Raw genomic sequence first — 14,999 nt, 5'->3', positions numbered from 1 at the left:
GTATTGAGCACGACTCTCACTCCTTTCAATGTTCTCACTCTCTCCGTCGCTGTATATCCTCAACCTCTAGTTGCAACCGATCAGCATGGTCAGCAAGAGCCTCATTCTCCTCCTCGCGTACAATGAGAAGTTGATCGCGCTGCTCGAGCTCACGACGAAGTTCCTCATTCTCCACGCAGATCCTCGATTTTGCGTGCATATCTGAGATCTACAGAGTCGTCCCCGTTGCGCTCGATGATAACCTGGGTCTTCCTCAACTCCCTGATCTCATGCTCGCGCTCCTCGAGCTGCATCTCAAGATCGCGTTCCCGCTCATGTAGCTGTGTCTCCAAATCGCGTTCGCGCTCGTGCAGCCGCGACTCCAGATCATGGTCGCGCGTTGACCACGCTGAAGACGCTCTAACTCGCGCTCGAGCTCCAAGACGAGTTTCTTGAGTTTCTTGATCTCAAGACCACGTTGCTGGACCTCGATCTTGAGATTGATGTTCTGTTTGAGAGCAGCATCGATCTGGTCTGGTGCAAGCTGGGCAAGACGCTCCTCGAGGAAATGAACGCGTAGTTTGATGTTAAAGTTTTCTTTTTTGAGAGAGTCGATGTGCTGTTATGTAGGTTGGTTTAGATAGAGCTGGGCGGCGGGGTTTGGCTTACCTTTTCTTGGTCTCTTAAAGATAAAGCAGCGCCTTTCCCTCCTGGTGCGCTTTGTCTTGGACGTCGTGCGCGCGGAAGAGGTGTGTCTGGGCCATCACCATTGCTGGGAGCGGGTGATGATATTGACGGGACACGGAGTGGTCTGCCGGGTGTACTTGGACCTGATACGAATGACCCGAGTGACAGATCCGGGTGAGTACCAGCAGAGATGTCTGCACCGTTTGGAACGGAAGACATGCAAGTTGGGAGCACAGGGAGAGAGCTTAATTACTAAGCAACGACCATTTGTCCTTTATAGAAAGACCAAGTTCCTGGGCTACGTACATAGACTATCTCTCTGTCCCGGATATACCACCCTCAAATTCTCTTTCAATCAATCAGTACTCAGTACTTATTATCTCGCTCAGTAGCATCGACTGCGGTTGAACGTGCCTTCTCGCAGGACCGGCAGCTCCTTCACTTTACTCGCAACCGACTCGCACGGTCAACAATTCGTGCCTTTCTCTACCTCGGAGCCTGGAACAGAAGTGGTCTTCCGACCATATAGGACCTTCTAGTCTCTGAACGAAGTCGAAGTCGAGGAGGACAACAAGGAAAAGTAGTGATATTTATTAGATTGTTGTTAATACACTCTTGACAATCTACCCGCGGTGTTTCCCAAAAGCCGTAAGATTGACGGGTTGGTGCACGTATGTACCTGTACCTGTGGAGGGTATGGTGCATGTACAGTCTCAACTTTCCGATACCTTCGGGATCACCCCATGCTGCTCAAGGAGCGTTTCCAACTCTCCCGATTGAAACACTTTGAAAATTTGAGTTTGAAATATATGCGGCAATGCGACCTCGACTCACTGCTTAAAGCAATGTCGCTCCCACCTACAAATTCCCCATTCACATACAGTTGTGGGATGGTTGGCCATTCCCTGCGAGAGAAGCGCCTGAGGCTCGGTGACAATGTCAAATGAAGCATAACTTACGAGAATTCTTTAATTCCGGTCCTCAGCTCCAAATCCTCGAGGACATTATATGTCTTGAACTTTTCAGGTGGAATGTCGAAAGCGCTGAGGATCTTCACGACCCCTCGTGAAAAACCGCACATAGGCTGCTCTGGGTTGCCCTTCATAAACAGTACCACAGGGTATTCGGTCACTGCAGACTGTATTTTTGCGCGAGACTCTTGCGATAGAAATCGACGGAACGTTTGTGACCTTAGACAGCTGGAAACAGTGCTCCTGTGGAGTGAAAGCTGACGAAAAGGTTATAATGCACGGAGTGAGTACGACTAATGGAAAGACATACAGATGTACGAAGTGCGCTTTGGAACATATTGGGAGCGAGATGATGACTGCTGTTGGCTCGACGCGCAAAACAGGTGGAAGTTCAAGTCACTGGTAATTCTGAATAATCATGTATACCGGAAATTTGAAAGTACCGTAGGCTTGGCTTAATTTGGCTATCCAAAAACGTTCTCGGCATTCTTCCAGATTTTACCGCAACTTCAATTTTCGCTACCAAGTAGCCTGCTCGTCGTTGTTAGTCGTGTTGGACTAACAATCACTGACAACTTCTGCCTCAAGTGGAGGCAGTTCTGGTTCAAGAAGCTTGTACCTTCTTCCTTGTTCACTCGTTTATATGAATTCTTTCGTGCGTTGCCCACCTCAGGCATCCTGGTAGTGAGTACCATACCTCACCCCTCAGGCCACAGGAATATAAAAGCGCTCTCTTTCCTTGCGTCAACATCGACTTGCCGCCTTTCGCATCTCTACCATCGTTGGTTTTCTCCTGTGCCCTGCCGCTGTGCTCACTCCGTCTTTTTATCTCGCCGCTCCGTGTATCTATCTTCGCTCGAGTCCTAGCACTTCGTGATATGGTCATTGTAATGCCATGCTCTGCACCCACAGGCCCACGTTCTCAATATGAGGTACCATGCACGACGTTCAACAAAGTGTGTCCACGGACCCAAAACCCAGACGGCGTTGTAGTCCATCCTCCAGCACACCTTCTCCACCCCCAAACCTAAACGGCTTGTTCATCATCGAAGTCCTTGCAGTCCCACAACTAACCTGGACTCCAGATCCCCTCATGCTCGTCAGAAACCTCTCTTCCGAGCCACTGCATGCCCTTCTGCAGTCTCCTTAACAGCTCATGCCCGTGTCTCTCTGGGCACGCTCTCCGACCTCATCGATATCAACAATGATGTCAATGTCTGGTCAGGTGATTTTTACGCTTGTGATAATGCGAAGGGTTTTGCACTTTGTGGGGTGGTTGGCAGGCGTCGCCCTCGATAGGTACCTATTCATATCTCCGCAAGCTTGATTCTAACAGATTTTGACGTCGGGTGGGAGTTCGGGTAACAAGTAGTGAGTTTGGCTCGGCCGAAAATCATTTCCTATTTGGGGCACTAACTACCCGCGGAATCCGGATACCCGACTTTAGCGGGCCCTCTAGAGTCTGACCCGTACCCGTGCGGGTGGAACCATCCAAGGTACCCGCCATCTGTACCATCCGTCCCACGTTCCGTCCGCGGGTGGTACCCGGGTGGATATCCGGGTAGCGCCTACCCGTGTCACATCGCCGAGGTGTCGGTACCTTCTTTCAGAAGATGTTTGTTGTTCCTTGCATAATATTCCATGTTCACAGTTCACAGGATGTGTTGGAAAGACACCTGCGACGATTACTGATAGGTTCGTCAAGGCCAGACGCACAGAAAAATGCATGGTAGAGACTAGGTCCTGAGTTCCGGTACTTCATGTAATATTCTCCATGTATCCTGTCTCGTGTCTCATGTACTATCCGTGCCTTGATTTACACTTAGGAAAAACACTAATTCGTATACCTTTCCATCATCATCGCTCTCAGCTTCGCAACCTCAACCCGGGGAATGACATCGATTTCAAATGGCGCTGCATGGGGAATGACCGCATCACTGAAAGCGTGCGTGTTGATCGGTGCGTCAGGTCGTTGAACAATGCGGAAAGACCACAAGAGGAGTGCGAGGGTAATGTACAGCGATTGGTTTGCGAGGTGCAGGCCAGGACATACACTTTTAATGACAAATGAACGAACTTCGTTAATCGGTGTCAGGAAACCGACGTCGGCACGACTTACCGTCTACCAAAGCCATACGTGATGAACTTCATATTATTGTCCTTAAGGCGACCTTCTGAATCAAGCCAGCGCTGGGGGTTGAATATTTCAGGATCTGGGAAGACGATAGGATCGCGAGAAAGAGTCCTGAAAACACGCGCTTAACGGAGCAACATGATACCAAGTGAAGAAACATCATACCAATGGCAACCATAGACTGTTGCACCCTCGGGAATGTAGTATCCTCGCTGATTGCACAGACTAGAATGAGAACGTGGGTTACGGCAAATGAAGACACTGACCCAAAAAATATCCTTGGTTGCACGGTGGGGAAATCCTGGGACACATGTCAGCATCGTGGAGGAGCGTGCTGAAATTCGATTTTACCTATGCGAACGATAGGTCGCCATCTCAAAGCTTCCAACAAGAATGCGTGCAATTGAGGGAGCGAGCTTGAGTCATTAAATGTCGGCACTACAACGCAAGATTAACTGAGAAATCAAAATCTTTGTACCCCTCTGGTTTGGCATTACCTCTGTCTGACCCGATGACCATATCGAGCTCTTCATGCACCTTTGCCTGAGCCAGCGGGTGGCACGCCGCAGCCATAACAGTGGCGGTAATTCCAACAGCGGTCTGAACCAGGAGTGAGTTTGTGTAGATAAATAAGTTACATAGCTTACCGTATCAGATCCCGCCCCAAAGAGTGATCCGGCGAGATACGACATCTCATCTGTAGAGAGTTGGTGTTCTTCAGTGTTCTCCAATAGTGTTTTGATGAAAGAGGGGCCAGCTTTGTTTTGATCCTGCATACAACAAGATATAAGTGACATACGTTTGTCGAAACGGAAAGCTCCTTACGACTTCACTCTTGACGCGCCCTAGCTGATGCCTAAATAACTCAAGTTCCTCACGATGCCACTCATCGAGTTGTTTTCTGTAACCAGGCAAGTAGCGCAAAAGGGGCATACGATCGACGAGATAAGCTCCTGGGAGGATCGTGGCATGAAAGTGCTCAACGACTTTGTGGATACGGACAACTTCGGGATCGGCGTTGGCAGTGGGCGCGGACTTCCCATAAGCCACCCGAAGAATGACTGATGCTGCATACCTTGAGGTACCATATCCATGAAAGGGTCACAAAAGGCCTGGTAGTGACGTACCGCTGTGCGTGCTTCTGGTGGTTCATCGGGTCATTCAGCACATCCAATATAAAATCCATCGCGTTCTCGCGCTGCATGTCTTTGTATGCCTCTGCCGCCTTTGGCTGTAAATGAGGGTGTACTGCTTTCCGGAGGCGCCGGAAGCGTTCTCCGGAACGAGCCATGGTGATACGCATTCCATTTGAGAGCATCTCACCCGCGGCAATGGACCGAGGTCGATCTGCCAGTGATGCACCTTCTTTCTCCATGATGTCTGCGGCTGCCTGGTAAATGGGTCATTATCGGAGGAAGCTCAAGGTAAGGGCAGATTACCTCCATGGTGCCAATGACAATTATTACTTGGCTACCTTGGCGGAACGACACAATTGGCCCATATTCTCGAACCAAGTTGGTCAACGTATAGACAATGCTGAGTGAACGATCTACATCAACCTCTAATTTCTTGTGTGTAACACTGCCAAAACTCACTTCACAGCAGGTAAAGCGTTGCTCCAGAACCAATGTGCGGGAGGTCCAGGTGGAAGCGGGATGCCTTTCCTGCTCGATAACGATTTTTTTTTTGTATAGCACGAAGAGTACCGCTACAACTGCGACGACGCCAGCGGCATAGTTAGCACTCCTGGTGAGAGCTTCCAGCATCATGTAATGCGGGATAGAAGTGAAACTCCAATGTCTGAATCGACGTGGAACGTGGGTCTGATAAGCAGTGCGTGTTCAACATCTTATAGTGTCTGGCACTCGGCCTGTTATCCGACATCCAATCGAGATGCACCACTGCGATGATATGGCGTAATGAGAATAGGAAGGGAAGTAAACGCTGATCGGCTAGCTTACCGTATGGCAATCTCGATGGCGCACTCACCGCCATTTCAGCTGTCTCTGGAACAAGTATTAGCCAACATAACAATAATCCGGTGAGATGATCAAGCCAATCCTGACAATCGCTACGCTTCTAGGAGAATCGATCAAGCTGTTCATCTGCAACTGCTATTACCACGTGTTGGTAAACATTCCAAATTACGGACAAGGATATGTGTAAGGAAGAGGAGTTCGCTTGATCATTACAAGCGATGTGCTCCTCGGGTAAGTCAGCCACTGAGGCGGAGTAATCTTCAGCCATGGAGTCTCCGGGGCGTGAGAGCGTCACTTACACTAACAAACCAGGGTTCGGCGATGCCGATTTTCACCTTGCTTGCCTGCACCATATTGCGATGATATTATTCATGGTAAGCTGAGGGCATCATCGAGTTCCATAGACTTCGACGTGGATATATGTCAGTGGATGTGACGGTTCAGAATTGAAATCGTTGTTATTTAATGACATTTGTGTATATTTGGCCAGGTTAGTGCCAGTCGCCGTTAGATTTCGAGGGGTGGCATATGACCTTGCAAGCAATGTGGCTACAGTGCCTGACCTGAAGCCAAATCAAAGACTTGTTGGGCTACAAAATTGGTCAGGACTTCTAATGTGAAAAATAATGGTGCTTCAATATACTAGGAAATAATCCAATGAGTCCGTCTTATTTTTGTAATCAAGGAAGCTGCGTGCGTTTTATGATTGCTCGAGCATTGAACGGACGTAAGAGGGCCACGCGTTTCCTGATCGTAACATCAAATCAGACAGTATTTCACTAAACCCCTTGTAGATGCTCTATTTTTCAAATACCTCAGAATCTTCAAACAAATCGCCGACCTGAATGCGCCATCTCGTGTGCATATTGTCTCGAGAAATATCGAATCAACCCCTGCTGGTAAATCCACCTACTCCCGGGCCATGTGCACCTTGTGACAGGTAGCACATCCCTACACCATGCCCGTACCCATGGCCCCCATACCTATACTAGTATGGTACTATCAGGGAGAGTGTTGGACACGACCGTCGTGTGAATGAACCTGTCATGATGATCGACGGATTGACTCGAACGGTCTGGCGTTTGAAACTTCGCGCAGAGATGAGTTAACAGAGGTGGCATCTCTCCGGTTGGACCCCGTACGCTTCCGACGGGTCATTAAAAAAGTGGGACTTGACACAAATGAGCTCCACTCCCCCACTGTGGTCGATGGTTTGACAAGGTGAAGTGGTTTTCTACCAACCGCAAGTCCGCCATGCATGGCGACGTCAGGGATCAGCGCTAGTTTGAGCCTGAAAGTACTGTATTGAACATATAAACTTATCACAAAAAAGGATGACTCCGAAATCAAATGATCGTTACCGACAGTTACCAACGACGAATCTTCAGCATGGCATCAGTAGATTCATGTGCACGAGTCCTTGACGAGTCTTGACATTGTAACCATGGAAGCTATAGAACAATTGTGCTGCCGGAGCAGTTGGTAAGGATTGTGACAGTGCTACTGGTCACTGCAGACTTCAATGCACTCTTCATCTCCCTTTGTGGAACTGTCACTCAAATCCTGGATATCTGCTCCTCCCCTGATGTCCTCCACAGGCATCGCTCGCTTGCCTCCAAGGAACACGCGTCCACCAGGCGCGTCCTCCAAAGACCTCACTATCACATCCTCCTCAAACAAATACTTGATGTCCTCCAACGCATACCCCTTCGTTTCTGGCAAGAAGAGATACGTCCACGCTGCCATGATCATGCAGCACACGCCAAAGAGCAGGAATGTCCCATACTTGATCTTCTCCAGCATCACCGGCGTCAGGCGTGATATCGTGAATGAGAATAACCAGTTGATACTGACCGCAACTGTGAGTGTGGCTGGGCGGACATGATTTGGGGCAACTTCGCTGGCCGCGACCCACGGCAGAGGCCCCCAGCCGATACAGAAAAATACTGCGTAGAGATAGACGGCGATGATTGACACGTAACTCGCAGGTACAATAGTGCTCTGGGGGTGGATGGCGCCGAAGCCGCCAATCCAGAGCATAGACAAACCTTGCCCCACAGCGCCCACGAAGAGGCACAGCTTGCGACCCCAGCTTTCCACAGCGAATACCAGGGTAAGACCGACTGTGACGACTTTCACGAGACCGTATATTCCTGTTGCAAATAGGCCAGATGCTGTACTGGTGATCCCAAGCGCAGCAAAGATCTGCGGGCTGAAGTAGTTGATAGCGTTTGTACCAGTCCATTGCTGGAAGAAGGTGAGGATGGAAGGAATCGAGCAGCGAAGCGCAATTTGACGTGACTCTCCCATCATGCGGAACTGGGAGACCAAAGATGTTCGCTGCTTGCCGATGAAGTCCGCTTTGATCTCGTCAAGTGTAAGAAGAACGACGCTGTCATCGACTGATGTTCGAACAACATATGCAAGCGTCCTTGCGGCCTCATCGTAGCGCTCCTGCTCAACCAACCAACGGGGTGACTCTGGCTGTGGAATCATAAGGAGGATGAAGAGAACACCCGGGACAAGCTGGACTACGAAAGGCATACGCCATTGCATGTCGCTATATGGGATGTTGATAGAAGCACTGTAGTTCACCCAGACTGCAACACATATTTCATCAATCCAAGGTTACTTCATCTATAAATGGATAGTACGTACAGCTCAACATCATGCCGATATTGTTAGAGAACTGGACAAGGCCGGTACACCTCCCCCTGATGTGTCTGGGCATGCACTCTGATATATATGAGGGAGCTAGAGCGGATACCATGCCCACCCCGATGCCAGCAAAGACGCGGCCAAAGTATAGTACTCGAAGAGCGACAGCCTGGCTGCTTCCGAGGCCAGCAACGCATTGAATCATGCTTCCGACGATGTATATGACGCCCGAAGCAATCAGAGATCGTTTCCGCCCAAAGCGACTACACGTCCAACTAGTCAATAGGACACCAAAGCTGAAATTTCAAGAAAATAGCATGAGTAGCGAAGCGTTCTATAGTCTCGATAACATACATGCATCCGGCCTGCATAACTGACACGATATTTCCATTGAAATTGGCTTGACCAGATGCGGACAACTTATCGATACCAAAGTACTGCTGGAAAGACTCGAGGGTTAAAATGCCACCCATAAGTCCAGTGTCCCAACCGAAGAAGATAGAGCCCATAGATGCAGACAGGGCGAGGGTGTATGCATTACGATAACGCGAAATATCTGCTAGTGCATCTTTGAACCCCATGGCGGAAAGCAGATGAAGCGAGCAGAAGCAGTACTAGTAGGTGCTTTTATAGTCCTGCGCGAGCCCATCGTGCTGGCTGGGCCCTAGGTCATTAATGTCCGAAGTAGAGGTAAATCCAATCGAGTTGGAAAATTCCGGTAAATCGACACAATTCGGCACTAACAAGTTGAATTCCGAAGTGTACCTCGATTTACGACGCGGAAACGAGTTTGGGAGGGAGTCCAGTGCTGTTACTAGCCCAAGAGTTATAACTTACAGTCATTAATGCAGAACGCCAGGCCTAAACGATATAACAACTACATACGCAGCGGTGTTTAAATTCTGGGTCAACTGGTGTAAACCCTCGTCAGACTCGTCTACACATCGTTTCTGAAATTATTGCAATCGAAACCTCGCCACCACAAATCTCCCGCAGGCAGTCGATCTTGCATTTCAGTAGGGAGAGTATTTGGTTGTCACTCGATACATGCCTCAAGGAATTGAGAAATCACATGAGTGATACTGAGAATAGGCAATAGCTTGCAGGCGTTGCCCATCCCCATATCATCGTCTGCGCGACTCAGGGTCGCTCACCATGTCTACGGCCATGGAAATTTGTGCTCCTGCCTCTTCTCAATCGAGCAGTCCTGCTACCAGCCTACCCCTACCTTGAGCTGTAGAGCGCCAAGACCCGTCGGTGGTTTTTTCAAGAACATAGATACCCACCCCAAAGGCTGTCCCTGTTATAACATCTGATCACTATCTGATTCTCCTCAGGCTCCCATGGATGAGGTAAGCCTTCCGATGCCAAAGAGAAGAGCCTATCATATAGGCCGGCAAGACAACCGTGTCAAAGCTCTTGTGTGTTCCGCCCTCCTCTTGTTAGGGAGCGTTTTCCTCACCAACTTTAACGACTGTTGTTCGATATCCGTTCCCCAATATTGTCAACTCTCAACTCCAAGCCGATGGATCCAAAGGTACTGGTGAGCAGGTCCGAGGTGAGAATTCTGCCGTATTCTTGAACTGACTCTGGTCCTTCTCTTAGTTTTCATGGGTACCCATGCTAAGGTACAGGCCTACAAATTATTCTCCATTCGGTCTGGGATCTACATAGATGACAGGGATGCTCTTCTGCCCATCTATATAGATCTCATACTCCCGTTTATAAGCATTTTCTTCTAACTAGTTGATCTGTAGGTCTTGTTCTTTCTTTAGCAGTGGATCTCTGCGATTGCAAAATCAGACAAGCGGCCTAATGGCGACAATGGCCAACGTTTTGGAGAAACAAGAACATGGTCTTTATCGCAGTTGGAAACCAGTTGCTGATCGCTGGTTCGACAAGTTCGCGTGAGTCTTCTCATTGGAATATACCAAGTGATGAAGAACCAGGAGGTATTCTTATTGTTTCATTCTGATAGCGATGACAAGCTACACAAACACATGACAAATCCATTCTCGCTTTCAGTACCAGTACCCTTTTAATCAAGTTGTCGGCTGACTCGACAGCATTCCTGAAGTCTTCCCGTATCGACCGGCTTTTTTTTCTTTTCGTGTTCTTTCCATTTCGCACGAACAAGCCTGGCTATGTATATTTCAGACGGCATTTTCACATAGAACACCGTTAACCACAAAACAATCGACTGCGCACCCTCTGCACGCACCTACCCATCTAAAAGGTAAGAGCCCCATAGCATCTAGCACCACTCCATGCGAACGCCCCCATGAGCAGCCTGAGGGATACGACTGAAACTTGAAGGATAATGAACACAACAACGCATTATCTTTCAACGTAAAGGGTTGTCCCAGTCTAATAACATGCCAAGATAGACAAGCGAAGAAGCTTCAGCTTCTTCGCCACTTCGAGGCAAGGGATAACCAACGATCCGCCTCGATGAGCTATTTTAAACCCACGGCGAGTGGTTTTGCTGCTTCCTCCGGTCCGTAGCACTTATCTTGCCGGCAGGTTTGTACCCAGATCTTCACAGAGGCTGGGCTTAGTTGGACATTTGTGATTATTGTTTTATATCTCTCCCCCGCTGTACTAGTACGCCACGCTCAGCTCGTGATCGACGATGTTGTCAGAAGAAAGTCCTCTGCTGGCTACCACTACACATGAAGTTATTTATGACAGATTCGCACCAGATCAAAAGAGGTGGATCGTGTTTCTCGTTTCTTTTGTGGGATTTTTGCCTAGTAAGTACTGGGAGTCAAAAGTATACTGCTGATGCAGAGGCGATGCTGACGAGCGTCGATCAGCGTTTGTCTCATCGACATTCGTGCCTTCCATCCCTCAGATAGCTAAAGATCTCAACTCGACGCGTGCTGTCGTCAGGTGCGTGTTGTATGTTCATCTGATGCAACATTTAGCGATCGAGCGATTTTCCCAGCTTGACCGTCAGTCTATCGATTTTAGCGAGTGCTGTCGGGGCGTTGGTTTGGGCTGCTTACTCGTCCTTCTGTGCGTGCATCTATAGCGTGTCATGAGCTAATGTGTGTTTGAAGTCTTAACAACAGTCCTGCAGATGGACGCCGACCAATATATCTGTGGGGGATGCCGTTTCTATGTGTTGGGAGCTGTGGTGTCGCGCTGTCGACTTCATTGCAGAGTCTGTTATTCTGGCGATTCGTGCAGACGTTTGGATGCGCTGGGGGGATGTCCCTGGGTGCTGGTGTTATCGGCGATATTTATAAATTAGAGGAGAGGGGAACGGCTATCGGGGTATTCTTTGGTGTGAGAAATCATGATGATTGAATGATTTTATCCGTTTGATACTGACACGACTGTTTCAGGCCACACTTTTGGGGTTCGCTGTTGCACCGTTTCTTGGAGGTAAATATATTCTCAGTGTTATGCATGCAGACTCTAGCCACTAGCGATCTATTTGAACAGGTGCTGCGACGCAGTATTGGTCCTGGCGCAATTTGCATTATTCCATTGGTGTATTGGGTTTGGTCGAGATGCTTCTTCTGTACCTTTCGTTTCCTGAGACGAGCCATCCCGGCACATTGGGTATCGATAAACTAAAGCATCGGAGATGGATCCATATCACATGGATTAATCCTCTGAGAAGTCTCTGGTTGCTTCGGAGTCCAAACCTATTTGCGGTTGTGAGTGCATTTACCGCGTACGTTGCTCACTGGTTGCAAACCCTTGATTATGTGCGGGATTAGATGCTTGCGGCGAGTCTAGTGCTCATTAGTGACTTTGGTGCGTCGATACTGGCTGCGCAGTGCATTCTCACATCGAGCAATACAGTTCTCCTTGTACCGCTGGCGTATACAATTGTAAGCTGACAATTGTCTTCCGTCTCGCATCCTGATCGTGGTGCAGGGCGTCCGGTATGGAATCACGAACGAGGCCATCATCGGGGCGTGTTTCCTCCCAAATGGACTGGGAAACTTCAGTAAGCACAATGTGTGGTACTCATATTTCACTGACGCGACCTTTGACAGTTGGAGCGCCGGTTGCTGGCCGCCTATCAGACATTGTGCTCAGAAGATGGCGGGAGAAGCGCGGAGGAGTGTGGTGTCCCGAAGACCGCTTGAGAGCGACGTGGATCGGAGGGCTGTTCATGGTCCCGTTGTCCGTTGGGGCGTCCGGGCTGATCACGACGTATGTTGGGGGGCCGATCGGCCTTGCGTTGAATCTACTGTGCCTTCTCACAAATGGGATGGGGGTAAGTCCTCCCAGCTAGATCCTCTCACCCCATGCCTATCATTTTACTGGTTCCTATAGGTCGACTTCGTGGTGAATCCCATTGGTTCTTATAATGTGGACGTAGTGCATTCTCGAAGTGCAGAGGCCATAGCTGCTCACATGTCAGTCTCCGTGATGTTGCGTGACTATCAAAGTTGAACTCATTATTTACCTCAGGGCGAGCAGGTCACTTATAATATCCGCTGCGACTGCTCTCGTCATTCCAACAATCGAGCGCATAGGTGTTGCGTGGACGGATATCATTGCGGCTGTCCTTGCGGTCGTTGGACAAGGGTGGGGGTCTTTTTTCACTGTAAGATCTGGGATACTAACATAGAACCGCTTGAAAATTTCTTTTGTAGGATCATTCTCTTGACGATTCGTTATGGTGATCGCATGAGGGCGAGCATGGACGTTGGTTTCTCGACCATGGAGAATAATTGACCTATTGATCTGAAGGGAAGGATTGAATTAGAATCGATGTGTCAAGCTGGCAGGTGTATGTACATAACAGCCTGCGGCAAAGCACGAGCTGAAATCCTCTAGATTAATTGTCGAGTGAATCCGAGATGCAAGGGTGCAAGAAAATAACACGCGGTCGATTCGGTTCTTCTACTGTAGCCTGAATCAGGTTGATCATCCATGATCTGTGCCAGTCTGCTGTGTACTAGCTGAATGCCGTGGGCTTCTACAAGATCAGCGCCATTAGAGATCAATAATATCATACTGTCTTGAACACAGACCGAGGGCAGTGACAAATATTTGAACATGTGAAGGACTCATTGGGAAGAATGGGGCCCGGGAAGAGCGCATGCCATGATTGGTATGCTCAAAAGACCCGGACTGCATAGGGTGGATATCACAGCATTCATCGATGGTCGCAGGGTATGCAAGTGAGGGCATAACAAAACTAAACCCAGATGCAGGTCCCTAGATTACATGGGATTACATGGATTGAGCGACTCGAGGAGGTCCTTTCGAATGTGCAGAGAAAATACATAACGCTACTATAGCAGTTTAACAGTCCGACAGGAGAAAACAACCACAACAGCGACAATGAATGAACGAAAGAACTCGAAGGCATGTAACAACATTCCCAAACGTGAATATATTCCAATTCCAATTATTCTAGGAGGCTCCCGCGACATACAGCGCAATAGCTTTCAAAGATGTGAGATGGGTGTTGACTTCGTCCCAATTCCCATCCATGCTTACAACTTGGTCGACACAAGGGAGCCAGGAAAAAATGATGCGAGCGAGAGTTTCAGCATTTGCTATTGGAAAATCGGATGCCTCCAATTCCAATGTTCGTAGGGAGGTATGTTGTGTTGGCTCATCATCAGGATCGATGTCGATAGTTGCAGTATTGATTGCAACTTGCAGTGTATGCAATCGTAGACATAGACGGAGCGCTGTGAATAACCCATGGAATGAGACTGAAGAAGGACGAAGACCTGAGTCTCTGATTTCCAGAGTGTGGATGTGCGGCCAAGCAGACATAGCCTCCAAGAGAATGTAATTTTCCAGATAGATGCAGGAATGTAAAAACACGAGCTGCAGAGTTCGGAGCTGTGTGAAGCAAAGGAGATGCGGAATTACTGTCGAAGTGGTGTCTAGGGGTTGCACGGATTCGTCGTCAAAAGACCAAATGGAGATTCTTTCTAGAGTTCGACATGCTGTGCAGCGGGACAGCGCGCGACAGAGTTGCTCGGCCTCTGCTGGATACAGGAAATTGACGTCTAATTCAAATTCTTTCAGAGAGGGGAATTGCAAGTGTTGCATGACTTTGATGATGTATTCAGCACTGTACAGGTGGAAGAAAAAAGTCGTAATGTTACGAAATGGTGAGAAATTGAAGATATCCTGTTCCAACAGCGAAGGAGGGTCCCTGCAATCTTGCTGAATTAACAGACTGAGAAGGGTAGGTAGGTAGGAGAGGTGCCTCCATGATGCCCAGTCGAGCAATGGATAACACAGAGTTACAGAGTCAAGCCGCGTACACCAACGAATCCTGTCGGGTAGCAGGGACAGCTCATCTGTTCTCGGTTTTATGTAAATTACACAAGGACATCATTGCCTACGTGGGACTTGGATATCGGATACCGGGTGTTGTAATCATAGGTTAACTCGCACGTTGCAATGGATCAATCGAGCTTGCATTCATGCTGGCACATGATACCAGAAATTCTAACCTGTTTGACGGCTTCCACTAGCTGCAACTTATCACTGGCTTGCCCTGTTCAACTTTCCAAGAATTCAACAATAGCGATTTACACCAACAGAAACGCAGTGCCAGACACTTAAAGGTGATGGTATTGTTGTCGCTCCGTGCCT

At 48.7% G+C, this 14,999-nt stretch overlaps 7 protein-coding genes across 7 annotated transcripts; 2 read left to right on the top strand and 5 right to left on the bottom strand.

Moving 5' to 3' along the window:
• Positions 1 to 400: 400 nt before the first annotated feature.
• BJ212DRAFT_1238976 (microtubule associated-domain-containing protein) lies at positions 401 to 720 on the bottom strand (the record flags this gene model as incomplete). Its single annotated transcript, XM_041329568.1, has 2 exons — positions 401 to 598; positions 649 to 720. Coding segments are annotated over 2 exons (270 nt in total), but the record flags the coding sequence as incomplete, so codon positions are not given.
• Positions 721 to 1,042: 322 nt separating this feature from the next.
• On the top strand, positions 1,043 to 1,195 carry BJ212DRAFT_1285658 (uncharacterized protein; the record flags this gene model as incomplete). Its single annotated transcript, XM_041331898.1, has 1 exon — positions 1,043 to 1,195. A coding segment is annotated over one exon (153 nt), but the record flags the coding sequence as incomplete, so codon positions are not given.
• Positions 1,047 to 2,076, bottom strand: BJ212DRAFT_1397463 (thioredoxin-like protein). The gene is made up of 4 exons (XM_041337246.1): positions 1,948 to 2,076; positions 1,626 to 1,894; positions 1,501 to 1,571; positions 1,047 to 1,450 (listed from the first exon to the last, which is right to left on the bottom strand). The coding sequence occupies exons 1-4, from the start codon at positions 1,972 to 1,974 to the stop codon at positions 1,380 to 1,382; spliced, it is 438 nt and encodes a 145-aa protein (XP_041186354.1). The 5' UTR covers positions 1,975 to 2,076; the 3' UTR covers positions 1,047 to 1,379.
• A 1,395-nt stretch (positions 2,077 to 3,471) lies between these two features.
• BJ212DRAFT_1487303 (cytochrome P450) lies at positions 3,472 to 5,537 on the bottom strand (the record flags this gene model as incomplete). The annotated part of the gene is made up of 10 exons (XM_041341262.1): positions 3,472 to 3,691; positions 3,757 to 3,882; positions 3,937 to 3,983; positions 4,038 to 4,072; positions 4,123 to 4,209; positions 4,269 to 4,371; positions 4,419 to 4,541; positions 4,597 to 4,846; positions 4,899 to 5,161; positions 5,211 to 5,537. The coding sequence occupies 10 exons, from the start codon at positions 5,535 to 5,537 to the stop codon at positions 3,472 to 3,474; spliced, it is 1,581 nt and encodes a 526-aa protein (XP_041186353.1).
• A 1,713-nt stretch (positions 5,538 to 7,250) lies between these two features.
• On the bottom strand, positions 7,251 to 8,989 carry BJ212DRAFT_1285680 (general substrate transporter; the record flags this gene model as incomplete). The annotated part of the gene is made up of 3 exons (XM_041331899.1): positions 7,251 to 8,350; positions 8,409 to 8,704; positions 8,763 to 8,989. 3 exons carry the CDS (start codon positions 8,987 to 8,989, stop codon positions 7,251 to 7,253), a joined length of 1,623 nt encoding a protein of 540 aa, XP_041186352.1.
• Positions 8,990 to 10,767: 1,778 nt separating this feature from the next.
• Positions 10,768 to 13,367, top strand: BJ212DRAFT_1470032 (MFS general substrate transporter). The gene is made up of 14 exons (XM_041339008.1): positions 10,768 to 10,880; positions 10,932 to 11,161; positions 11,225 to 11,300; positions 11,356 to 11,426; positions 11,491 to 11,699; positions 11,759 to 11,798; positions 11,859 to 12,076; positions 12,140 to 12,176; positions 12,225 to 12,253; positions 12,300 to 12,372; positions 12,422 to 12,645; positions 12,705 to 12,787; positions 12,843 to 12,959; positions 13,028 to 13,367. Exons 2-14 carry the CDS (start codon positions 11,041 to 11,043, stop codon positions 13,107 to 13,109), a joined length of 1,380 nt encoding a protein of 459 aa, XP_041186351.1. The 5' UTR covers positions 10,768 to 10,880; positions 10,932 to 11,040; the 3' UTR covers positions 13,110 to 13,367.
• Positions 13,368 to 13,606: 239 nt separating this feature from the next.
• Positions 13,607 to 14,264, bottom strand: BJ212DRAFT_1397429 (uncharacterized protein). The gene has a single exon (XM_041337245.1). It carries the CDS (start codon positions 14,163 to 14,165, stop codon positions 13,794 to 13,796), a length of 372 nt encoding a protein of 123 aa, XP_041186350.1. The 5' UTR covers positions 14,166 to 14,264; the 3' UTR covers positions 13,607 to 13,793.
• Between the last annotated feature and the right edge of the window lie 735 nt (positions 14,265 to 14,999).

The sequence above is a fragment of the Suillus subaureus genome (genome assembly GCF_016647635.1).
Source record: "Suillus subaureus strain MN1 chromosome Unknown BJ212scaffold_76, whole genome shotgun sequence".
In the NCBI taxonomy this organism is placed as follows: Eukaryota; Fungi; Basidiomycota; class Agaricomycetes; order Boletales; family Suillaceae; genus Suillus; species Suillus subaureus.
Note: the sequence above shows the minus strand (reverse complement) of the source record. Positions and strands in the feature narration are given on the sequence as shown.